This window comes from Tenrec ecaudatus, chromosome 2, assembly GCF_050624435.1.
Source record: "Tenrec ecaudatus isolate mTenEca1 chromosome 2, mTenEca1.hap1, whole genome shotgun sequence".
NCBI lineage: Eukaryota > Metazoa > Chordata > Mammalia > Afrosoricida > Tenrecidae > Tenrec > Tenrec ecaudatus.
Window position 1 is genome coordinate 252,696,240 of NC_134531.1, and position 27,633 is coordinate 252,723,872.

Genomic DNA, 27,633 nt, shown 5'->3' on the forward strand with positions numbered 1-27,633 from the left:
ACACTTTGTTCTATTAAATTGGCATTCCATGATGCACACCTTCCAGACATGTTTGCTGAATAAAATTGTGAGCATAAGCAAATGTGGTGAAGAAAGCTGAGGGAAGGAGGGGAGAAAATGGCGACCAGATAGCACTCATCTGTCTAGAGGTCCTGCTGCCATACCAGAAAAATTGGGAGGTAAGGTGAAGGAACCGGGAGGTGGAGTCCTGAAATTAGAACTAGGGTACCAGGGTTTCTCCTGAACCCCCTTTAGTGCGGTATTTCCACTCACAAAGCAAACTAAGATCTCTCTAATGTGCTCTAGCTTTGGGGAGCCTGCAGGCGCCAGCTGTGCCCTTGACAGAGCAGTGATGTCTGCAGGTGTAAAGTCTCTCTCTTCCGGTCTAGGTTTCTGCCTCGGTCCTTGGCTCTGCTGGAGAAAGATTTCACGCGGAAGCAGGGCTTGTAATCCAAGTGAATTTAATGAAATTTCAAAGAAGCATCAGGTTTTACGCGGCACCCATAGGATTCCTTTGACCATGCAGACTGGCAGAGACTGCTCCAGGACACGCAAGGATCTCTCCCCTCCCACGAAGATGACCAGACCACACAAGCAAGACCCTCTCCCTTTTGGTTCCTGCCTTTTTAAGGGTTCCAGGGGGAGGCGTAGTAAAGACCCCAGGTCGATCCCATTGGCTGAATTGTATTCACCTGGTCCAGGTGGGCTGCTCCAGGTGTACCGCCCATCTGTGCCCACTGGCGGGAAAATCCAGCTTTGTCCTTTGCTGGCTCTCCTGGGGGTGCGTAAATGGACTTCCCAATTCCCTAAGCTAAGCTGCCTAACACAGGCAGATGGCAGAGAGGGGACAGACCCCAGACATGAGGGAAATCCACTCCGGAGCTCTCTGCGTGGTTGGCTGTCTTGAGCTCACTCCCAGGGGAGTTAAGGTGGATAGCCATAATTTAGAGCAAAGTAAAAAAGACATTATTACCTTAAGAAGATCGTGATGTGGGACAAAATAGGAGGAGAGTCAGGAGTCCAGGGAGCAAACCTAGCTCCAATTGGCAGAGAAGGAAAAAGCCCCATTAATAAGCTGGATTTCCCGCTTTGGGGGTCAGCCTGACTGCCCCCAAATTGGAGCACATCGCAAGCAAAAAACAAACAAACAACAAAAAAACCAAGGGTGAAATATATATTATTGGTTTAAAACTACTCAAACCCAGAGCTATTTACTCATCTCCAAGGAGCACATAGGCAGAGGTCATTAACATAAATCAGCACAAGAAGCAACCTAGCTAAGGAATGCCAGAACTCAGCTGCAGGGCCTAGTGGCTTTTAGCATAACGAAGACCTGTTGTAGCAAAAGTCAGCTTTAAACAGCAAGAGCTGCTGCCCAGTGACTGTGAGAGACAATTTTAAAAAAGCGTTTGTAAATCATTTTATTAGGGACTCATACAACTCTCATCACAATCCATACATATACATACATGAATTGTATAAAGCACATCTGTACATTATTTTCCCTAATTATTTTCAAGCATTTGCTATCCACTTAATCCCTTTGCATCAAGTTCTCTTTTTCCCCTCCCTCCCTGCTTCCCCCTACCTTATAAGCCCTTGATAATTTATAGATTATTATTTTGTCATACCTTTGCGTTTCCAGCATCTCCCTTCACCCCTTTTCTGTTGTCCATCCCGTAGGGAGGAGGTCACATGTAGATCCTTGTAATCGGTTCCCCCTTTCCAACCCACTCACCCTCTACCCTCTCAGTATCACCCCTCACACCCCTGGTCCTGAAGGTATCACCCACGCTGGATTCCCTGTGCCTCCAGTTCGTATCTGCACCAATGTACAACCTCTGCTCTATCCAGACTTGCAAGGTAGAATTCGGTTCATGGAAGTGAGGGGGGAGGGGCGGGAAGCATTTAGGAACTGGAGGAAAGCTGTATTCTTCATTGGTGCTAAATCACACCCTGACTGAATCATTTTCCTCTTCTAGACCCCTCTGTGAGGGGATCTCCAGTGGCCGACAAATGGGCTTTGGGTCTCCACTCTGCACTTGCCCCTTCATTCACTATTTTAAGATTTTTTTTTTGATGAGGCCTTACACCTGATCCCTTTGACACCTGTGGTCACACAGGCTGGTGTGCTTCTTCCATGTGGACCTTGTTGATTCTGAACTAGATGGTGGCTTGTTCACCGTCAAGCCTTTAAGACCCCAGACACTACCTCTTTTGATAGCCAGGCACCATCAGCTTTCTTCGCCACATTTGCTTATGCACCCATTTGTCCTCAGCAATCATATCATGAAGGTGTACACCCAATGATATGATTTTTTTGTTCTTTGATGCCTGATAACTGATACCTTTGGGACCACGTGATCACACAGGCTGGTGAGTTCTTCCACATGGGCTTTGTTGCTTATGAGCTAGATGGCCGCTTGTTTATCTTCAAGCCTTTAAGACCCCAGACGCTATCTCTTTTGATAGCCAAGCACCACCAGCTTTCTTCACCACATTTACTTGTTCACCGGCTTTGGCTTCAACAGTTGTGTCGGGAGGGTGAGCATCAAAGAATGCCAATTTAATAGAATAAAGTATTCATTCATTGAGGGAGTGCTTGAGTAGAGGCCCAAGGTCCTTCCACCACCTTAATACTAAACCTATAAATATAGGCACATAGATCCATTTCCCCATCCATATATATTTGCATGTACATGTCTAGACCTCTATGAATGCCCTTTGCCTCCTACCTCTTTCCTCTATTTCCCTTGAACTTCCTCCTGTCCCACTAGCATGCTCCATCCCCATCTGGGTTACAGCTATACCTCTTCTTTATGCTACCTTACCCTTGATCATTCCCTACCAGGCCTGCAACTCCCCCCTCACCACCAATTTGGATCACATGTTGTTCCCTTGTCCCTGGGTTAGTTAACACCACTTTCTTACCTCCCACCTTGCCCTATCCCAAGTCCCCCCGGAACTGTCGGCCCATTGTTTTTCCTCCAGATAGTTCATCCAGCCTATGTTATTTAGACAGACCTGTGGAGATAATAACATGCACAAAAACAAGACAGAGGAAAACTAAGCAACAGTATACAACAAAACAACAACAAAACTCTGACAAAGAACAAAACAAAACACATCAAGAAAGAAAAGCTTGTAGTTAGTTCAAGGATCATTTGTTGGCCTTTAGGAGTGTTTTCTAGTCCAGTCTATTGTGTCTCTAGTGCTGTCCCCTGTAACAACATTGGTCACTGAGGGGCGTTATGTCTCATGGTGAGGTGTGAGAGAGAATTTCATTTGATTTTATTCTAGCCGGCCAGGTCGGGGGGGAAATTAAATAAAATTCTCTGATCTAGTAAGCACCAGCAGACTAAATAGGACAACCAGCCCAGCGTCCATCTCTCTGATTCTACACATAACTGGGGAGACCCTGTCTATCCTGGGGCGCTAGACAAGGATGAGGGAACACCCCAGTGCCCTCCTCCCAGGTCCTTCTGCAGTGCTATATACAGCACAAGGCAGGTACACCAGAAAACTCCAGCACCCAAGTGACCCCTGGCCACTGCGCGATCCTGCTTTTGAAGTAACCCACGCAGCATCTGTGGAAACCTACACCAAACGGGTACAACGCCCCGCTACCTGAAGGAAGAGTTGGAACTCCTCCAGTCTCATGAACAGGCGATTAAACTTCAGTTATTTCCTTACCTACTACTCTATTTCTTCTCTCTATATTCACTAGCCTTTCTAACTTTCCCACTGCACTCAGTCTCAAGGAGCTCAGGTTTGTGTTGGGGTATTATTTTCTCTCTTCTTTGTCCCTCTTCCTCCCACCCCTCTTTCTCCTCTTCTCTCCCACTCTCTCCTATCATATGCCGCTACTGGCTTTCAGGTTACAAGCCTCCGCTTAGGGCAAATCAACCCAAATAGCAGGAGGAACTCCAGCCTGCGCTCCATGGGAGGGCTGTACACCACACAAGGCACCTGGAACAAACTCCTACAATGCGCTGTGCTGTTGAGGAAAACTCCGTCAGACCTCTAAGGCGATCTCTTCAACTAGGGCAATTTTGCTCAGCACTAATGGGTCCTGGTATTAAAAGGGCACACCAACCTACCATTTGGGGGCAGGGCCTAAATCCCTCTGGCCCCACATCCAAGAAACCAGGGATCAGCTCTCTCTTTATTTTTTATTCCATCTTTCCCCTCTCTTCTCTCTTTACCATCACAGCCATCCTTAGTGAACTCGGGTTTATTGACCTTCTTTATCTTATTCTCTTTTTCTTTCTTTCCTGTCTCTGTCTTTGCTCTCTTCACCTCCCTCTCATCTTGTATGATTCTCTCTGCTCCCTGTCATTCCTTGCACGTACCACTGCTGGTTCCCAGACCCCTACACTCAGCCAAGGACAACCCTGTCCTCCCAGTGGGCAGCCTGTCCCTTAAGACAGGGCTGCACACAGGACGAATCAGTACTACACACAGCACAGCACAGGGTCAGCTATTTCAAAATATAACTATTTTTAAGAATACTCTTTCCTCCTTCATTTTCTTTTCTTCTTTTTTCATTGCAATCTTCTTACACGTTTTCTTCTTTTCTCCTCTCCTTCCAGGTTTCTCTATTTACTACAGATTTAGTTGTCCTTTTTAGTTGTTTTCTCTCCTTCTTTTTTTGGGTATTGTTTCACCTTTGTTTATTCTGTGCACTTTGGGTGTACAAGAGTGAGTGTGTGTCAGTTTGCTTGGCATTATTGCCTGAGTGTGTATCTTCCTCTTTCTCTCTTTTTCTTCTCCTTCACTCTCTTTCATACCATAAGACACTAGTATCTTCCAAGCCACTTCTCTCTGCATAGGGAGACTCTGAAGGCCCAACTGAGTAGACCCCACCCGCATGTACTGGCATGGCATGCTGCTGGGGTATTCACACCATTCCTCTCAGACTCATAAAGCAGCAGGGCGTTCTCCTGTAAAAAAGTGGGGGCATTCCCAGCCTAATTCCTGAGGCCCTACAAGTGACCAGGGGAAACAACTGAACACCACTTGTGGAGCTCCACGCTGCTGTGGGAACATCCTCCCAACCTCCAAGGAAATTTTTCTGCTTACGGTAATTCCCCTGCCAGCTACAGAGCTCTACTCAAAAGAGGATAAAACCATACGCCCTCCACAGCAGTACAGCTACAGAGAAAAACACCACAGGACAGCCAAGGTGCCCCAAGAACTGTGAAGCCAACTGTGAAGCCAAAATAGGCCATGGAAGTGATGCCATCGTGGGCCCACAACGATACGACCAGTGTCACATGAGAGGAATATCCAACACACATTTTCAAGTGACAGAATTCTGGACGGCTAGTATAAGGGTGAAACCACAGGAAGACATAGCGATAGCCTCACCCTTCAGAACAGCTACCGGCAGGTAGTTCATAGAAGGACTCATACATATCCCCCAAGAGAGAGCCCAGGAATCTTCGACTCAGGAAATGGCTCCAGGCTCCTCTAAAACAATATGCAAAGAGCAACCAGTTCCAACAGCTTCAACAAAAAAGCAGGACAAACAGAAAACAATGATGGAAGAAGTCATGAACCTAACGATGTGCATAGGAGAAGCAGATATTGACCTGTCACAGAAAGAAATTTACACAAGGCTCCTTAATGTCATAAAGGATATGAGGGAAGCAATTTAGAAAAAAGATGAAAAGATAGAGGAGATAAAGGCAACACACCAAAGGGAAATACAAGAATTAAAGGATGAAATAACAGAATCCAGGGACAAATTGACAGACCTAGCAAATAGGCTTGAGGAGGCAGACAATCACACCAGTGAACTAGAGGACAACCAAGCAGACCTTAGCAAACGGGAAAAACAGTGAAATAAGACAATCAAAGAAACTGAAGAAAACTTGAGAGCTATGTCAGATGCTATGAAAAGAAACAATATTAGAATAATTGGACTACCGGAATAAGACACAACAAAGAAGTCAACAGCGACAATAATGAAGGAGTTCTTAGAGGAAAACTTCCCCAGCTTAATAAATGAAAGTCAAGCAACCATACAAAAGGGTGAAGAACACCAACCAGACTGAATCCCAACAAGAAGTCACCAAGACATATAATTGTCAAACTATCCAACTATGAGGAAAAGGAGAGCATAAAAGCAGCTAAGGAAAAGCAAACAGTCACGTATGGTACTCCAATAAGAGTATGTTCAGATCTATCAGTGGAAACGATGAAGAAGAGGAGAGAATGTAGTAACATATTCCAAAAATTGAAGGAAAACAACGCTAAATTATCTACTAATAGATGGAGAAGTAAGAGTCTTCCCAAACAGGCACAACCTCAAAGAACACATAAAAACAAACCCAGCCTTACAAAAGATCCTTGCCGATCCAGTATGGCTAGAAGGTCAACATCAATCAAGGGCAAATAAGAGACCAGCACCTAGAACAACTATACTCATAGTGTGACTAAAAAGAACAACCACCAGGATAACATCAACTCAGTAGGGGAAAGAGGCAGATATAAACCATTCACACAAAAAAGCAGATAAGACAGGTAGATAGAAAAATATCTATCACAAAACGTACAATATGACATCACAGAGTCCACAAATAAATATGATAACACTGAATATCAATTCCCTGCACTCAGGCATTAAAAGGCAGAGACTAACAGACTGGCTCAGGAAATATAACCCATCAATTTGCTGCCTCGATGAGACTCACCTCAAGCTTACAGACAATAACAGACTGAGATATAAGCTGTAGAAAAATATACCAAACAAATGGCAATGCAAAAAAGCAAGTGTTGCGTTCTCAATATCTGACCAAATTGACCTCAAGATTCAGGCCATAACAAGAGACATGGAGGGGCACTCTATAATGCTCAAGGAAACAATAGACCAAGAACCAGTGAGCATAATAAACATATATGCACCTAATGAGAGACCTGCGAAATTCGTAAATCAAACACTTCAAAAGATGAAAAATAGATTACAGGTTCAACAGTTATACTTGGTGACTTTAATACACCACTCTCTGACAAAGACAGATCATTAGGAAAGAAACTGAACAAGGAAGCTACAATTCCAAATAGCACAATTGGACGACTTGACTTGTTAGATATTTTCAGAGCCTTCCACCCACAAGCAAATTATTTACATTCTTTTCAAGTTCACATTGCACATATTCAAAATGGAACACATGCTGGGACATAAGTCAAAATTGTGTAAATTCAAGCACATATTGATTATACAGACATCTCTCTCCGATCATTGTGCCATAAATCTGGAAATTAACAGAGGGACAGTGAAGAAAACAAGGGTCAAAAATTGGAGGATGAACAATTTCCTATTGCAAAAGTAGTGGGTATTGACCCAGATCAGAGATGAAATCAGGAAGTTTCTAGAAACTAATAAGAATGAAAATACCACATACCAAAACCTGTGGGACACAGCAAAGACATTTATCAGAGGAAGGCTGATAGCAATAAATGCACACATTAAAAAAGATGAGAGACTCATGGATGATTTGCTGACACAAAAATTACACCAACTAGAGCAGAGTCAACAGAACCACCCTACTAATAGTAAGAGGATAGATATAATACAGATCAAAGCAGAGATACAGGAGAGGGAAAACAAGAAAACTATGGAAAAATTAATGCCGCTAAAAGTTGGTTCTTTGAAAGAAATAACAGAATTCATAGACCTCTGGCAAACCTAACCAAAGAAAGGAAGTAACAAACGACGTTTGTAAGGATGAGGGATGAAACAGGGGACATTAAAAAAGACCCTAATGAAATCAAAAGGATAATCACACAGTACTATGAAGGTCTATAATCTAATGAGTTCAACAATTTGGAAGACATGGACAAATATCTGGAAACACAATCCCTCCCTACACTATCCCAGGTGGATGTCAACAACCTCAACAGACCCATAGAAAGGAAGAAATAGACAAGGTAATCAAGGGATTACTAACAAAAAATCCCCTGGGCCAGATGGCTTCGCAGGAGAATTCTGCAAAGCATTCAGGGAAGAACTGACACCAATCCTAGGCGAACTCTTCCAGAACACAGAAAAAGATGGAAAACTCCCTAACTCGTTCTATGAAGCTAGGATAACCTTATATTTACTCGGGATGAAATAAAAGTTTATCAAGGGAAAATAAATCTTTCCGTCCCTAACATCATCCCTCCCAATCTGGATTTTCTCTCCTAATGGTCCTCCTACAGGCTTAAGCTTCCTAGGCTGTGACAGATTGTGCTCTTATTACAGTGCGATGTTGACACTTCTCCATCAAACAATGTGTCTATTTCCTCTTTATTATCGTGAATTCCAAACCTATATGATGAAAATGCTGAGCTCCTTTGAACATTCGCTCTTGCAACTCAGTGGCCATCCTTTTAGGTGACTCAGGGAACAAGGGAAGATGGCCTTTTGACTAATTGTGATGCCATCTGGCCGCTGCCATTAGTGCCAGTCATGGACACTGACTAGAGCTGGGCTAAAAGTCGGTGAGGTGCTGAATTAATGAAATATCTGAGAGGAAATAAAAAGTGTTGCTACAAAATCATGCCAATTTTATTAATCAACTGTGACTATCACATTGTACGCTCTTGTTTCCAAAATATATTCTCCATCTAGGTCTTCACATTCCTTTTAAAAAAAAAAAATCTTTTATTGGGGGCTTTTGATCTCTTATCACAATCCATACATTCTTCCAATCTGTCAAGTAAAGTTTTCATCTCTTGAACCCTTTTCTGTAGGAGTCCTGGTTCCATCATGGTTATGACTTTGGAGGCTAATTCAGAGGTCACCAGTTCAAAACCACAAGTCACACTGAGGGAGAAAGATAGAAGTTTCTATTCCTTCAATGAGTCACAGTGGAGGAAACTCACAGAGGCAGCTATACTCTGTCCTGTAGAGTCCCTGTGACTTGGCATCAACTCCACAGCAGTGTGTTTAGTTATTATACTTAACTCTTCCATGAAGAATCTTCCAATCTTCAATGAACTGCACATCAAAATAGCAATTTTTGCATCCTGAAGCGTCTCAAATCTTGCTTTTTTTCAATGTTCTTTGAGTTTGGGAACAAAAAGCTGTCCGAAGGAGCACAATCCAGGCCCTGGAGTGTGTGGTTTATGGTTTCCCAATGTAGTTCTCAAAGGACAGCTTTTGCTACACTTGAAGAATGGCAGGTGTGATATTGTTATTAGAAAAATTCCTTGGTACATCTTTCCGGGTCTTTTTCTCATTAAGACAGTTTCAGTGTTTTGGTTTCTTAAAAATGTCTTCATTATAAGCTCCTGATATCATCCTGTGACTTTTGAGAAAATCTATCAAGATTACCAATTGGAAAGACCAAAAGCAGCCAGAAACCCCTGCTTTGAATTGAACTAGCCTAGGAAATTTTTAACACTGTGGAAAATGTGAATTCCAAAACACTCCTTAGTGTTTATGCCTACAGTGTACACTACCAATACTAAAACCAGTATATTTCTCTGAGAACTTAATTCCAGCCATCCACTGACAACAGGACATTTATTTTTACACTTTGTTCTGGTGACAGCATCTATCTTGGTGGTCCGACCACTCCCAAGCAGCAGCCCCGTACTTGATAGCACATTTCTGTGTCACCCCCCCCAAATCTATGCATAAATGAACTTACTGTAGTGTGTGTGCGTGTGTGTGTGCATATGTGTATTTTATTTCAATGAAATGGCACAAAATGTAATATCGAATATAAATCCTAAATGTTCCTCTTGCACACTCCACTGCTGACCTCTAGAACACTCCCTTTGGTTTAGCGGAATTATGCTTGTATCACACCTAGATGGGTTAGCTCCACCCTATGGAGCTATTGCAGCTTAGGTAAAGCCCTGCTTTCCCTCCAGGGGATACTCTGCCCAACATCTCACCAGGGAATTCCTGCTTGTGTACCTCAGGACATAAGGCAGGTCAGCCAACAGTCATTAACATTCCAAATTGTCCCAGGAACCTGTGCCCAACCTCCACAACACCAAAACAGGCAACTCACCAGCTTTCTAGGGCACTCTCCTGATAAGGAAGGCACAGGAGAATAAAGTGGTAGGGTCATACCACAGTACAATTATCTGTAGGCAGTTCAAAGAAGCATTCCTGTAAGTCTCCCAGAGAGAGCCAGTGCTCTTCATATCCCCGGACACTGGCACCTAGCTCTTCTAAAAACAACGCAAAGTAAACAGCCATCGGCCCCATTAAAAAGATAGGAGAAACAAAAGGAAATGGCAAAAGATGTCCTGAACATAACAACATACATAGAAGAAGCAGACATTGAACTGCCACAGAGAGAAAATTTCAGAATGCTGCTTGGAGTCATACAGGATATGAGGGAAACAATGCAGAAAAAGGATGAAGTTATAGAGGAGATAAAGGCCATACACAAAAGCGAAACACAGGAACTTAGGGAAGAGATACCAAAACCAGTAACAGAAACACGGACCTTGAGAATTGACTGGAGGAATCAGAGAACTGCATCAGTGACTTGGAGGACAGCCAAGCAGACTTTAACAAACGTGAACAAAATTCTAATAAGCTCATCAGAGAAGCTGAACAAAACCTAAGAGCTATGTCTGATGCCATGAAGCGAAACAACATTAGAACTACTGGCTTACTGGAGGAAGACTCAACCAAGAAGTCATCTGCAACAATATTGAGAGAATTTTTGGAGGAAAACGTCCCCAGTTTAATGAATGAAAATCAGGCAACCATTCAAGAGGCTGAAAGAACACCAGCTAGACTCTATACCAAGAATAAGTCACAATGGCACATTGTAGTTAAATTATCCAACTTTGAGGAAAAGGAGAAAATCATGAGAGCAGCTAGGGAAAAAAAGGCAATCACATATAAAGTTTCCCAAATAAGAATATGCTCAGACCTATCAGCAGAAACTATGAAGAAGAGGGGAGAAAATTGAAGGAACAAAGCCGGCAAACCCAAGAATACTCTACCCAGCCAAATTATTGATGAAGATTGATGGAGAAGTAAGAGTCTTCCCAGACAAGGAAAAACTCAAAGAGTGCGTTAGAAGAAACCCAGCCCTACAAAATATCCTTGCTGACCCAATATGGACAGAGAAAGAACCCTCACCAAGCATATATAAGAGACGACCACATGGAACAACCTCACCAAGAGGGCAAAAAAGAGGAAACAAACTCCAAGATAGCATTGGCTTAAGGATGGAAAGAATAAAAAATGATACACACACACATGCACAACACAATAATGAGAAAGGTAAGTAGGAAAATGATATAAGATGATATCACAGAGTCCGCAGATGGAGATAATATACTTGAATATTAATGGCCTGAACTCAGGCAAAAAAGACTAAGACTAGCAGACTGGCTTAGAAAATACAACCCATCAATCTGCTGCCTACAAGAGACACACCTCAAGGCTACCAACAAAAATAGACTGAGAAACAAAGCCTGGAGAACGTCCTATGAAGCATATATCAACACAAAAAATGCAGGGGTTGCAATCCTAATCTCGGATAAAATTGACCTCAAAGTGCAAACCATAAAAAGATATAAGGAGGGACAGTATATAATGCTCAAGGGAATGGTAGGTGAAGAACCACTAAGCATTATAAACATGTATTCCCGATGAGAGACCAGCAGTATACATCAACCAAACACTCCAAAAGATTAAAATAATAATCACAGACTCAACAATTATAGTTGATTACTTCAAAGTACCACTCACTGAGAAAGAGAAATCACAGGGAAAGAAACTCAACAAGGAGACTAGAGAGTTAAACACCACAATTAGACAATTTGACCTGATAGATATTTACAGTTTTTCATTGAAATACAAAAAATTCACATTCTTTTCAAGTTTAAATGGCACATATTCAAAGATAGACCACATGCTGGGGTAAAGGGCAAATCTACATAAATTTAAGCATATTGAAATAATACAGACCTCTCTCTAACCTCTGTGCCATAAGGCTGGAATTCAATAAATGGAAGACAAAACAAGAATAAACAATTGGAGGATGAATAACTCTCTACTACAAAAGGAGTGCGTACTGGCGCAGGTCAGAGATGAAATTAGAAAATTTCCAGAACCCAATGAGAATGAGCACACGATGTTCCAAAAATTATGGTACACAGCAAAAGTAGTTATCAGAGGAAGTTTCATAGCAATACATGCACACCCGAGAAAGGAAGAGAAACTCATGATTGATGTGATGGCACAAAATTTACAAAAATTAGAGCTGAGCCAGCAGGACAATCCAAGTAATAGCAAGAGAAAATAAATAATAAAAACCAGGGCTGAGATTCAGGAGAGGGAAAATAAGAAAACTATGGAATAAATTAATACTGCTAAAAGTTGGTTCTTTGAAAGGATAAACAGAATTGATAGATCATTGGCAATCCTAACTAAAGAAAAGAAGGAACAAATTTCAATAGCAAGAATAGGGGATGAAAGAGGGTTCATTACAACAGATTCTAATAAAATCAAAAGGATAGTTACTCAGTATTTTGAAGGATTGTACTCCAATGAATTCAACAATGTGGAAGACATGGAATAATTCTTGGAAAAACAATACCTCCCTAGACTATCCTCAGTGGACGTCAAGAATCTCAACAGACCCATAGCAATAGAAGAAATAGAAAAGTTTATCAAAGGATTACCAACAAAAAAATCCCCTGGACCAGATGGCTTCCCTGGATAATTCTACCAAACATGTTGGGTAGAACTGACACCAATCGTACACAAACTCTTCCAGTGCATAGAAAAAGATGGCAAGCTCCTGAACTCCTTCTATGAAGCTAGTATAACTGATGCCAAAACCGGGTAAGGATCCCACAAGAATCAAAAACTACAGACCAATATCCCTAATGAACATTGATGCAAAAATCATTAACAAAATACTAGCCAACAGAATACAAAAGCATATAAAACAAATAATTCACCATGACCAAGTCGGATTCATACCAGGGATGCAGGAACGGTTCAACATACAAAAAACCTTCAGTATTGTTCTTCGCATTGACAAGAAAAACTAAAAGAAACACATGATAATATCGATAGATGCAGAAAAAGCATTCAAACACATCCAACACCAATTCCTGTTTAAGACACTTGAAAAGATAGGAATGGAAGGAAAGTTCCTCAAGACACTACAAGCTATGTATGAAAAATCAACAGCCAATGTGGTAGTCAATGGAGAAAAGCGTAACACAATCCCACTGAAAAAGGACACCCGACAAGGATGCCCCTTGTCTCCACTCTTATTTAATATCATGATGGAGGTTTTAGCTAACAGCATCACCATAAGGCAAAGAAGAGACATCAAAGGTATTTGTCTGGGGAAGGAAGAGGTGAAATTATCGTTATTTGCAGATGATATGATTTTATGTATGGAAAATCCCAAAAGTTCCACAAGGGAGTACTGGAAGCAATGGAGGAGTTTGGCAGAGTGGCAAGATACAAGATCAACAAAGAGAAGTCCATCAGACTGTTATATACATCGGATAAGACCAAAGAAGAGGAGATAAAAAAGGTGATACCCATCACAATAGTCAAATACAAATTGAAATATCTATGGATATACCTGACTTAAAAAAGAAAAACCTTAAGATCTATGCAGGGAAAACTACAGAACACTATTATGAGAAACCAAGAGCGACCTCAACAAATGGAAGAATATCCCATGCTCATGGATTGGAAGACTCACTATATTCAAGATGTCAGCTCTGCCAAAGGCACTTTATACGCTTAATGAAATCCCGATACTATTACCCTCATCTTTCTTCAAAGAAATGGAAAAACTGATGACCAACTTCATATGGAGAGGGAAGAAGCCTAGAGTTAGCAGAGAACTCAAGAAGGACACAGTGGGAGCACTTGCTTTACCTGACTTTAGCACATACTATACAGCCACCATTGTCAAAAACACATGGTATTGGTACAACTACAGATACTCAGACCAATGGAAAAAACTGAAAACCCAGAAATGAAATCATCAACAAACAGACTACTGATCTTTGATAAAGGCCCTAAAAATATCAAATGATAAGCAGATGCCCTCAAACAAGTGGTGCTGGAAAATTGGATATCTACCTGCAGAAAAATAAAGCAAGATCTTTATCTCAGTCCATGCACAAGAATAAACTCAAGGTGGATCACAGACCTTGAAGTTAAAACCCAAATGATTAGGGCCATCAATGAGGGAATTGGGACCAACTTGAGAACTTTGGCACAGGGAATACATAGGCTATCAGAAATAGGGAAGGGCACAAACACAGAGGAGGCAGAGATTGACAAATGGGATATACTGAAGATAAAACACCTGTGTACATAGAAAGAATTCACCAAGAGAGTAATAAGAGAGTCCATGGACTGGGGAAACATCTTTAGCAATGATACACCAGATAAAAGCCTTATTACTAAAATCTACTATACTCTGATAGCTTCCAAAAAGAAATAAAACTAATTGCACACTTGAGAAGAAGTTTCACAGGAGCAGAAATCCGAATGGCCTACAAACTTATGAAAAAATGTTCCTGATCTTTAGCCATAAGAGAAATGCAAATTAGAACAACATCGAGGTACCACCTAACATCTTCAAAGGTAGCCCAATTCAAAAAAAAAAAGAAAGCAGTAAGTGTTAGATGGGCTGTGGGGAGACAGGAACTCTCAATCACTGCTGGTGGACCATGGAAATCGATCTGGTGATATCTAATACAGATGGAAATCGAGTTACCATATGACCCAGCAATCCCCCTTCTGGGTTATACTCAGAAGAGACAAGAAACAAACCAAGGCCAGACATCTGTGCTCCAATGATCATTGTGGCACAGTTTCCAATTGCAAGGACTTGGAAGCAACCTAAATTTCCATCTACTGACGATAGGATTAAAAACTGTGGTATATACATACAATGGAGTACTATGCATTGCTAAAAAGCAGTGATGAATGTATGAAGCACATAGTGCCATGGGAACAACTAGAGGAAATCATGCTAAGCGAAGTAAGTCAGGCACAAAAGGACAAGTACAACATGAGCCCACTGAGGGGAGGGTATTGTTTATATCTCCACAGGGAAAGAGGGACCAGACTTCAACCCAGTGCCCCAAGGGGTGAATGCAACATTATAGCATGGAGTAGGGAACCAATGGAGAGGTCTGAGTGGCTTGACCCAGTCCCAAATACTCCGTGGGTGCCTGCCCCTCCCTCCAGAAGAATTTATTTCAAAGGACGGCATTGAATCTGCCCCTCCAGGAGGGACCTACCTGATTGGAGCACATTGGGGCAGATGAAAGGGGAGGAAGAGAGAGTGGAGCACACCCTGACCCACCAGGCCTTGAGGACAATGAGCCCAATTAGAGCAGCCAGTCCATAGAGTGGACCACATGGCCAGCCCCACTATTGGACATGACTCCTTTCACTGACCCAAGGCCCTGTAGGGTCAACACCAGAGACACATTATGGGAATTGCACCCGACCTGATCCCACCACACGGAGGCAAAGCACTGAGGGAGTGCAGCGGAACACCAAGGGAATGGAACAGCAAGGTTCCAAGGGAATGATGAAGGTGGACTTTGGGGCCAGGGCGTGGTGCCCCAACAGACTGGACTGGAAAACATCTGAAGGTCAACAAACGATCCTTGAACTGACCACAAGCTTTTCTTTCTTGTATTTTGTTTTGTTCTTTGTCAGTGGTTTGTTGTTTGTTTTGTTGAATATAGCAAAAACTGGAGCAAATTTAGAATGAGTCAAAAGGCCGGACAAATAAGGTATTAAATTTTCACCTAACTGCATCATTATTAGTTCCATTTGTAATGCACTCAGTCTCAAAGCATGACTGTTCCCATCTCTGGTCAATGGCTACCAGAATTCATTGGGGGCTAAGGTACCTGAGTGTATCACCAAGAGATGTGGGACTTTACCTGTCATCCAGGGTCTTCTGCAAACAAGTGCTCAGACATTAAGTTCCCTTCCCTCCTCCAGTCTTGGATATTAAGGTTTTCAGTCCTTTGACCATGCAAACTGATATGTTTCTTCTGTGTGGACTCAGCAGTCATCTCATTTAGATGGCTGATTGTTTTAAGGAAAGTCTTTAATATGGAAGACAATGAAAGTCCCAAATCCATCTTCAAGGATGCCATGTAAATTAAACTGCTGGTGAATCCCCTCTGGCCATAAACTAGGCATGTGAATATTAGGTTAATCACAGAATGCATTGTAAACTGAATTAGTACAGATGCACTTAAGTTAAAATGTAACATTTTAAAATTCTTCTCCCTTTTTTGTTTTTTCAGGAGTAATGATTCCCTAAGGAGAGATTATCATATATTTATTATTTTAATGCTCTCCTTGCTTTACTTTTTTGTGGGGAGTGGGGTTCTTACAGATCTTATCAAAATTTGATCTCCCTTTTGATTATTTTCAGTTTTTTCCAGTTTTTAATATAGTCTGCTCATTTGAAGTTTTCATGTTTTATTTTGTTATTTTTTTCTGGTATAATATTCTTGGTTTCTTCATATATAAAATCCAAGGTAGGTAAACCTATCAAGACAACAACTGGATTAATAGTTTTCTAGGAAATGGGAGCTGATAGCAAGGGCTCAAGTGGGAAATGAATGCTTTGAAAATGATGATGGCAGCACATGTGCAAATGTGCTTGACACACTGGATGAAACTGTTGATCATGATAAGAGATGTAAGAGCCCTCAATAAAAGTATTTGATAAAATAAATAAATATTAATTAATATAAATATCATATATATATGTTAAAGCAATTTATACCAAAGAGAAATTCATATCAAGTAAGTGGTTCACATAGCCACACAATGGCAGCCCAAGTTCAGCAAAGATTGTGGACAGATGCGAACTTGAGGCCCTTCCTGATTCACACAAATACTGTCACTGGAGAACCAGGGAGTTGGAGGATTTAAGCAGGAAGTGGGAAGACCACAGGCTGGTGTAGACAGAGCCAAGTGGATCCAAGGCTGGTTTTGTTCACTTTTGCACCTTAGCCCCTAGAGCAGTGCTTGCATGGGATGCTTACCTCTGACCCAAGGAACCAGATACTGGATCCAGGCCATAATGAGAATGAAGAGAGAAATCTAGTTCTCCACAGTCTATTTTAGATATGAAATAGGCCACACCCCAAGGAGGCATTGTCGGGCTAGGACTTGCACCTTATGGGAGAAGTGTTACTGTTGCACTACTGAGAATCCCAGGACAGGCCAGTTGACAGAAAACTTAACTATCAGAGGTCATGTGCCTGATTTGTTAGTACTAGATGACCAGGCTTATTATCAGTCTAGCCCATTAATCATTTAGACCATGCAGGGACCACATACGTGCTGTACTGTGTTGATTTTGTATGTAAAGTCTTCCTCCAGGTGACTGCCTTGACTTGAGCATAACTGCCACTGCTTATTAGGAAATTAGATGTGACTGTACCACTTCAGAGTGTTAAGAGAAGGCATGGGAGGTTGGATGGGAATTTTTCTGTTACTTTATATGAATTCCCCTCGACCCAGAAATAATTAAAATTATACTAATGTTTGATAATTGAAGCAGATGGAAATAATGGTGCTTTGTTCATGTATGCACATTAGCATCTAGAGCAGTGTCTTCATCTAGCAAGCTCTCAGCAAACATATGTGGAATTAATAACTGGACAAGTAGTTCATTTAGCATATCAGCCAAATTTTGATGATTTATTTAATTTATAATAATTAAAATATATAATTTAATATAATCTACCTACATTCTGCAACTTCAAGTTTTGCAACAGTGAAAATAAAATAAAATTATTTTAGATAACCCCATACACAGTTCAACAAGCGTATCATGATTTCATGCCTATCTATAATAATACATTTCAGGTATTGTCCCCTTTGTGTGGATAAGAAAGGACTAAGCTGTATTTCCTTTTGTTGTGCATAAGGTAGCTATGGGTTTGATCTGACTGATTGGTACATAGCTACAACAAAGCCATATCAAATAACTTCTCTTGAAAGTTGATGGTCTGTATTTAATTATTCAATTTAATTTTAATGCTAACCTGGCAAATTAATATTCACTTTTGACTCCTTCGTTTCTTCTTCTTTTTTAAAAAATCATTTAATTACCGGCTTGTGAAACTGACAACCCATCCATCCATCCACTGTGTCAAGCATATTTGTACATTTGTTGTCATAATTCTCAAAACATTTTCTTTCTACTTCAGCCTTTGGTATCAGGTCCTCAATTTTACTTTCCTTCCCAACACCACCCTCATGAACTCTTGATAATTTGTCTGATGCCAGATGCTATATCTTTTGATAGCCGGGCACCATCATCTTCCTTCACCAGATTTGCTTATGCACCCATTCTGTCTTCAGCAATCATCCGGAAGACACCTTCATTTCTTCACTGGCTCTTGCATAAGAAAAGTAATGTACCCTAAATGCTATTAGAACTGATTCTTAAAAATTCACTTGGCATAATTTTAGCACATACAGTTGTAAGTGATTTAACTAATTTAAGGCTCATATGACCATAATCTTTTCAGCTTAACTGTAATGCTCCTCTTCCAAGCTATAAACTTGATTGGTTATCAACAATTACTTTGAATTAATTTGTCTTCCATTTCTAGTTTTCCAAGGTGAACATTTAAAATATCAATTTTACATCCTCTTTTCTAATATATGCTTTCAGTGCTATAAATTTCTCTTTACTCACTTTCCGTGCAGCCACAAAATTTAAGAAGCTGTATTATCCTTTCCATTTAGTTCAAAACATTTTAAATTCTCTTTTGTCTTCTTTGATGCATCGGCTATTTAGAAATGTGTTTTCCACTGTTCAATTACTATTATATGAGGTTTTTGGTTGAAATTTCTGGTTTAATACCACTACTTACTGAGAGCATATTTTGCATCATTTCCACTCTTTAAATGTAATAAATTGTGTTTTACAGTTTATCTTGTTGAATATTCTATGTGAGTCTGAGAAGAATGTGTATTCTGCTGCTGTTGGCTGAAGTCTTGTATAAATGTCAATTAGAACCAAATGACTGGAAGTGGTGCTGTCCAGTGCAGCTATCAAATTGATACATATCAAACTGATATCTGCTTATTGGATTTATGTATTACTGATGAGGAATTTTGAAATTTCCAACTGCCATATCGGATTCATCTATATATCCTAGCAAATGAATCAATAAAATTGAGAGCAAATTATTAGAGGAAATCTTGATATCATAAGCCAGCTTTTAAAAAATGAATAAAACTTATACTGTATAAATGGAAAACAAAATACTAATAACTCTATGCTCACATATTTGAGAATTGAAAGGAAATAGACCAATTTCACGAAAGGCATAATTAACCAAAATTCATACAAGGATCAATAACCTAAATAGGCTAATTTGCATTAAAGAAAAGGATAATTTATAACCTCTGAATATTAAATATCAAGACCAGATGATTTTACTGGTGAAGTCTAACAAAAATGTAATAGGCTGTATTTCTGAAAGCATTTGTAGACTAATAGAATAATCGAGCAGGAAGTGAAAAGAATCCCTATATAAGTTCACTTTGCTTCCTCATTTCACATTTACTAATATCTTGTATTATGTGGTACATTTGTCAATATTGATGAAGCCATATAGATACAATATCATCAACTAACGTCTATATTGACAATTAGAATTAATTCTTTGTGTTATACAAGTCTGTCTGTCCTGGTTTATACAGATGCATGCTATGTACCTACCACTAAAGTGTTATACAGAATAGTTTCACTGCCCTAAAAATACTGTGTTATCTACATATTCATCCATTTTCCTTTCCCCTAAAGCCCTGGAAAACACTGGTCTTTTCACTGTCTATATTTTTGCCTTTTCTGAAAAGAAATCTAGTTGGAATTATACAATAAGTAGTATTTTAAGTGAGTTTCTTTCACTTAGCAATATGCATTGTTCCTCTGTGTGCCTGTGTGTTTACTTTTATGGCTCTTTTGTTCCATTGTAGAATAATATTCCATTGCATAGTCTTATGACACTTTGTTTTTCCATGAGGCAATTATGAGAGAGCTCCTATAAACATTCAAGTAGCATTTTCTGTGTGGACATACACTGTTCATCTCATTTGGATAAATACCTAGGGTCATGATTGCTGGATCACACGTTAAGAATCTTTAAACTAAATATGATCTGTTCATAACCATCAAGGAATTCTGTGGAAGAGAAGGCCTGACAATCTGCTTCCATGAGGATTATAGCTAAGAAAGCTCTTTGAAGCAGTTTACTCTGTGAGCACATGGAGTCACCATGAGTCACAATCAACTTGACAGCAACTCAGACATGTTTAATTTTGTAAGCACCTGCCCTGTGTCCTCAGGCTGTATCACCAGCAATGAGTGAGCATTTCCTCTACTCCTCATCCTTCCAAGGATTCTTCCTCAGTGTTTTCGATTTCAGATGTGTAGTAGTATTTTATAGTTGTTTCAATGTGCAATTCCTCAGTAACATATGATGTTGAGCATCTTATCATGTGCTTCTTTGCCATCTGTACATTGCTTGTTTGGAGACTTGCTCGTCAGTTTGTACTGCCTCCTCCCAATTAACATGGCACAATGTTGTTACTTCTATGGTAGTAAGAGATTTTATTTACTGTAAGGCTCATATGAGCACAAACCCTTTTAGCTTAAATGTCATGCTCACTCTCCAAGCTGTGATAGGGACTGGTTGTTATTCTTCAGCACAACTCTCCTGTATATTAGTAACTGCTGGTTTCTGTGTTGCCCTTTGGTGTTGATCATATTAGTGCTGACACAGTGCATGAAATTGGCAATATTTAAAAGAACTCATTCTTAAAAGTTTTTTTAATTGAATGTTTTGTTTTAATTTTTGCTATTTTCAATTAAGATTTAGCACTATATCTCTTTACTTTGAATGTGTTGCTGCTTTGGTTGCATTCTGATATATTTTAATATTTCATGTGCCATGTTCACCTTTCCCTGGATGATTCATAAGAAATATTTTGTTGTGGTTGTTTGCTTTTGCTGCATTTAAATCATTGAGCCAGAGTAGCTGTCATTTGTTTCCGGCTTTCCTGGGATTTCATCTTCAGAATTTTTTTCAAGGCACTTATTACTTCCTTATTTCTCAGGCTATAAATGAAAGGATTTAGTAAGGGAACTACAATTGTAAACAAGATAGCAGCTGGTATATCTTGGTCTCCTTCTTCCAGCAAGTTTGGTCGAATGTACATGAAGAAAATAGAGCCATAGTATAATGAGACAGACAGTAAGTGGGATGCACAGGTAGAGAAGGCTTTGGCTCTTCCCTCTTTGGATTTCATTTTAAAAATAGTGAAAAGGATTAAGACATAAGATATTAAGACACTGCCTATAGTGAAGACTTGAATTGATCCTGAAAAAATAAATACTACTAGTTCATTGATATAAGGGTCAACACAGGAAAGTCTGTATAAAGGAAGAATATCACAATAAAAGTGGTTGATGTGATTATCTCCACAGAAAGCTAGCCTAAATAAAAGCCCCACATGAATCATGGAATGCAGATTTCCAGCTATGAAGGCCCCTGTGGTCAACTGAATACAGAGTTGCTTTGACATCATGGTGTGGTACTGCAGAGGACTGCATATGGCCACGTAGCGGTCATAGGCCATTGCAGCCAGGAGAAAGCAGTCTGCAGTTTCCACAGTGCAAACAAAATAGAATTGTGCCATACATTCGTAAAGTGAAATAACTCTGTCCTGAGAAAACAAGTTTTTTAACATGTTGGGCGTAATGGCACAAGCACAGCAAGAATCCACAAGAGCCAGGTTTCCCAGAAAGATGTACATGGGTGTGTGCAGACGGCGCTCCGTGGAAATCAACACCACCAAGCCAAGATTTCCCACCATGGTGACCATATAGATGACAAAGAACACCACAAACATTAGTGTCTTCAGTTCTGGGTGATCCATAAGTCCGGTGAGGATAAACTCAGTTTTCATTGTATAGTTATTATCAGCCATTCCTGACTTCTCTGTTGAGAAAAAAATTTTTTCCCTCAGAAATTCATGCTAATTTAAATAGGCTCAATTCACCTGTTGAGTTATTTCCAATCCAGGAGGGAAAGGATTGTTCTCTGTAATTCGTCCCTCTGTTCCATGGACTTTGTGCATGTCTAATTCTGGGAAGTATCACTCTTCTAATGCTATTGCCTATTTACTTTTCTTCACATCATATTTTGAGCAACAACATGATTGGATGTACAAAGATGACTTTTAACATCTGGGGAGAAATATTGTAAATAGAAAATCTCATCTATGCAAGCAATTTCAAGCTGATTTATAATATAAAAGTCTTCAAATGAGTATTCTCAAACTATTTCAATGCTTGTATATATGTTGTTCAGTGCTGTTTAAATGACTAATTTCATTTGTAGATGCCTAGCAATTCACTATCTCTGAATATACACTTAAAAACAAAGTGCGTTGAAAGTGGGAAGGATGACATACACGACTTCATGTGACTTGCAGGATTAGGAGGGACAATGATGTGGATGGAAGCCGAGATCCAAGAGGAGAGGAAAGCAAAGCACTAAGTTGCTCCACTAAACACCTTCCATGGCAGTTATAACCTAATGGATACCTGCAATGTGAAATTGCATATGTGTCTTCACATTAAAAAACCCTACCAAGAAAATGAAGAACTCTGGAATATTAGAAACTATACATTAAATTATAAGCTATGTCAAGAACACAAGTAAAACCAAATGTTCAACTCAAATTGGCAAATGGTTTCCAGTAATATGAAGAATGTTCAAAAGAGCTTATATAAGTCACTAGGAGCGAATACTAGAAAATAGGGAAAGAACAGGAATAGAAAAAGATCAAAAGAAATATAATTTTGAAATTGTTTAAGAATTTTTAGATTTATGATCAATTACATAAACTGTTATGAATCCATAATAAAGATATCTATATTTTGACAGACTCATGACTCCTTTTGTCCAAGAAACTTGCAAGCGGGGCAAATGCTCCTAGAAACACCTTGGATTCATCATTCCTTCTGCTGTTCACTAATTTTCGTGTTGAACTTTCAGAAATGCTTTCCTGTTACCAATTATTTGTGTGACTCCTTCATTCAGTTTTGCCACCTCCAAGGGGAACCAACCGTTTAAGAAGCTTTGAAGAGCTGGTGAAATGGGAACTGTTACTCATTGCCTGTAGAAGATAACTTGGTATAACCTTAGGATAAGTATTTGGTTTAAGTTAAGGGAACATCTATGGAGCAAAATGGACCAAAAATATTAGTGTGTGTAGATGAGAGAGTGGGAAAGAAGAAAATAGCTGGTCAAAGTGTAAGGTTAAGTGGCTGGGTTGTTATTTGCAGAGACTTGTATAAGGTATTATAAGCACTCTAGAGATGATTTAAAATATATGAGTGCATAGATTATATACAAATAGGATAGTGCATAGGCTATATGCAAATAGGATATTGTATTAAAGTATATCCCTGGATTACGGTATCCAAGGAAGTCCTCAATGCAATCCCCGCAAGAGACCACTGTAGTAAGAAAAATGGAAACATCAGAGCAATCCTTTAGTATACCCAGTAGAACTGGTCCTGAGAGTGAGTCCAGAACTCTTTAGAGGAATGGAAAGCCCTGTCTTTCTCCCGCAGAGGGGCAGGGGGTTTCAAACTGGTGACCTTGTTGTTAGCAGCCCAACTGATGACCACTACACCCCTGTGCTTACTTCCTGCGACAACGATTGCCACAATTATACATACTTAGATGCTTCCACAATGTTCTATAGCTCTGCGACACTCATATTATTAAACTTCAGTTTATCTACTCCTTACATTGGTCTTTAGAGATGAGTTTTAAGCCATTGGGGAATGTTTTATTTCAATCTACCTATGTTTATTTTAGTTAATTTAAGGATCATTATTTATTGAGCTAATGTACCTGCTCAGCACCAATATTCTCTTCAAACTCAAACACACACAAAACACACACATGCACACACACACACACACACACACACCACTGTAGAGTTAAAAAGCTTAGCTTCTGTTCCGTGGAATATGAAGTTTCTAAGGGGATCAAAAGTTTTTAGAGAGATTTAAGAGAAATATTTAACTTTTAATTTCCTCAAGATAATTCTGACTCAAATCTCAGATTATTTGAGGCTGACAATTTTCAGAAAGACTAATTAATGATCATTTGTAATACACCTAATTGTACTTTTTTAATTAAATTACTTTTAAATTAAATTGTACTTTTTAATTTAATGACTTACCCTTGTCAACTTGAGTTAAAATAAGTTAAAAAATATATGTATATATATTACATATATATGTATCCCAATTTGAAGTCTATATAATAAGATTATTTTATTAAGTGCTTTATCCCAGGCTGCTAGAAGTCACACAGCATGAGAAGATTGCACGCTGTTAGATTAGTTGATTATAATAGACCAGGAATACGTGAAATTTTCATTGATATTTTATTTCTGTGTTCAATAAGAAAGGGGAAATAGGAAGCTCTCTAATTTACACCAGGGAGTGAAAAATATCACTTGAAACTCTAGCCTTTGTTCTTATAATTTAATAGGTGAATACAGTAAAAATTGAAATACTTTTTATTATAAAATCAAAAATCTAATAATTATGTTAAATGGCAAACCACATCGCTCAGATGTGTTTAAAAATCTCTACTAGTGTATTCTATTCCTATTATAAAACTGTGAATTTAACTATTAATTTTGTATAAATGTATGTTTCTCTTGAATTTAGAAAATAAATCATTGTTGTTTGTTTATTGCTTAAACTATAATAATTTAAAGGTAGTATTTTAGGAAACGTAAAAGACTGAAAAATAAGACTCATAAGAAAAATCCAAAAACCAGAAAAATAAATATTTCTGGACATTAGTATTTCTATTAAAATTAAGTTTAAGTATATTCTCACCTGTATATCGTTAGTCAAAGTTGTATTAGGCCAGTTGATTGCTGCCTGATGTTAAATTTTAAAGTAGATCAAGAAATGAAACTCTGCCCTCAGAGTCATTAGACAAGTATTTCCACCAACCGGTCAATGATAATGTTTTTGTCATTGGTAGAGAATGGTTTAAAGGTGCAATATAATTCTAAGGGGATTCTCTTGGCATTGACAACATTGTAGACCTGAGAGACCTAATCCCCTGAACATTACAGTCATACTATATTGGAATAGTTAAATGTATCCTTTGAGATCTAGAGAGTAAGATGAATGCCCATTTCTAAACAATTTCTAAGACTCTTATTTTGGTTTCATTCATGTGAGTTAGTAATTGTTGCCCTTGTCGTCATTCTGAATGTAATTGAGAGGACAAAATTCCCCCTGGTTTGGTTAACGAAAGCTTCCTAGAAGTAGGAACTGAGTTAGAATTGGCTGCCTGCGAGGGGACGTGTGGCAGAACTTCTATAACTTGAGTGTTTATGCAATTAACATAGTTTCTGAAATCTTCTTTTGAACTGATATTCATAATGTCTTTATACCATAATTACTAGAAAATCCTTTACATTTTCTTGCAAGTCTAAAAGAATATCTTGAAAGGCTCCTTTCCTCAAAATACTTCTGCATTTAGGAAACTCCCATCACTTAAGCTATAATGGTGCCATACTGCCAATCAATCATACATCTCAATTTGTTTGGCTAATGTATTAGTTTCTTAGGCAACTGAAACAAGTGAGTGTTTTAAAGCAAAATAAAAGTGTTGTTTCATGACTTTAAAGATTAAAATTCCAACAGGCATTTTTGTTCTTAAATCCTCACTCCCTAGCTCCTAACCTTCCCTCCCATATTCCCAAGAAACCATGAATCCAGTGTAAGGTGACCTATTCTGAATTTCATAAATAGAAAAAAAAATACAAAACAACTAGAAAAAACTAACAAAAATGAAGTGAAACAGAGAAAAACTATAATAAAAAAACAGAATATTAAAAACCATACTTTACACAATTTTGCAATGAAATTTAAAAACAGAAGAGGCAAGGCCTGATCTACTTGTGTGTCTCACTTTCTTTCCATGTCATTATTCTATGGCTTGCTTCCCCTCATGTACCCTCAGCCAAGTTCAGGTACAGAAGGGGATAAAGATATACCAATTTGTATTTTTTATACTCTAGTAATTCCTGTATCATCCCTTTTATCTATAGTCTAAGAAATGAGGAAATAATAAATGTTATGAAAAAATTAAGAATAGAAAACATATCAATCTGAAACAAATATCTCCCGAGACTAATTGATTTTGATTAAACTTTTTTCAAAGTCAAGATACAGAGACACTGTGAATGAAGACTTTGTAAATCAAATAGTACATCACTAAACTGTGAGGGGTTTTAAATCAAATAATGTATGAATGGTTAACTACCTTCTGTTATGAAAGGAAGTATTCTGCTAAATGTATTTCAAAATTAAATTCTACTATGAAGAGGGAATTAAATGACTACTTCTAAGGAGAATTAGAAAATATTGCATGTTTTCATGTATTCAGTAAATCCTAGAAATATACTGGGTGTATATGCGTTGTTTTCATTTAGCATTACGGACAAATATTTGGGACCCCTGGTAATAATCTTACAAACTCACACATATTTCAATTTCTCAGTTATTAGTTACTTAAGCCATATAATCTATTAGAAATAAGGTATGAATTTGAATTTTCTCTCAACTTCATTTCCATGGTTCGAGTTTATTTTTAAATATGTATCATAAAAATATATTAAAAATTTGTGGCTATTCATTGCAAATAATTTCTCAATGTACTAATAATCTTAATATTGTTTATAATTTTTATGTCTGATAAAAGTTTTAATTATACCTATTAATTTGTTTTCATGTAGTTTATCTTACAGTAAATTTACCAGTAAAACAGATAAGATTCTAATAAAGTATTAAAATATTTGATGAAACACCAGTGTAATTAAATGTTTACTTTTAGATCAAGAACCAATGGATGGAGCAATGTGCAAACAGAATTACCAAATCTAAATTCTTATATATAAAATGAGTATCATGAATCAATAGAGGATTGTTTAATAGATGATTCTGTGTCCATTGGCCAGCAATTTAATTTTTCCACTTGTGTTAAAATGTATATGGCTCTCTCATTCATAGACTATTTGTGAACATAAGTTGTATTTTCTTTTATTCACAGCATGAATTTTTCTGTATAGCACTTTAATTCTAATAGAATTCATTTTACAATGTTGTGAAATGAAAATTCAATTTTTTATTATAAATAGGAAGAAGTTCCAAAAATATTTATGAACTATTTCTTCCCATATTTACTGATTTACAATGGCTTCTTCTGACACACTCATGCACACATATATCCATGCACACAATTAGGTTTACTGCCAGCCTAGCTAATCGTCACAACATAATATACTCCTATTATCTACCATTAAATTCTGTTAGAATAAAGGGAAAGAAATATATAAACTAAAGAGTAAAAATCATTGTGATTGGGGAAGGCCATTCTGCCTCTACGCAAAGTCCTATTTAAGCCCATTGGTTGCACTCACTGTGCCAATCCATCTTGCTGAGGGTCTTCCGCTTTTTGGTGTTTTACCCCCACCGTCCCTATCTCTTTGTAATAAACTTTCAC

At 38.7% G+C, this 27,633-nt stretch overlaps 1 protein-coding gene across 1 annotated transcript; it reads right to left on the reverse strand.

Moving 5' to 3' along the window:
• Nucleotides 1–21,037: 21,037 nt before the first annotated feature.
• On the reverse strand, nucleotides 21,038–22,030 carry LOC142440579 (olfactory receptor 5K1-like). The gene has a single exon (XM_075542937.1). It carries the CDS (start codon nucleotides 22,004–22,006, stop codon nucleotides 21,038–21,040), a length of 969 nt encoding a protein of 322 aa, XP_075399052.1. The 5' UTR covers nucleotides 22,007–22,030.
• Nucleotides 22,031–27,633: the final 5,603 nt, after the last annotated feature.

Excerpts from the sequence above, each read along its gene's own strand:
- LOC142440579 (XM_075542937.1), bottom strand. The coding sequence starts at position 22,006 with ATGGCTGATAATAACTATACAATGAAAACTGAGTTTATCCTCACCGGA.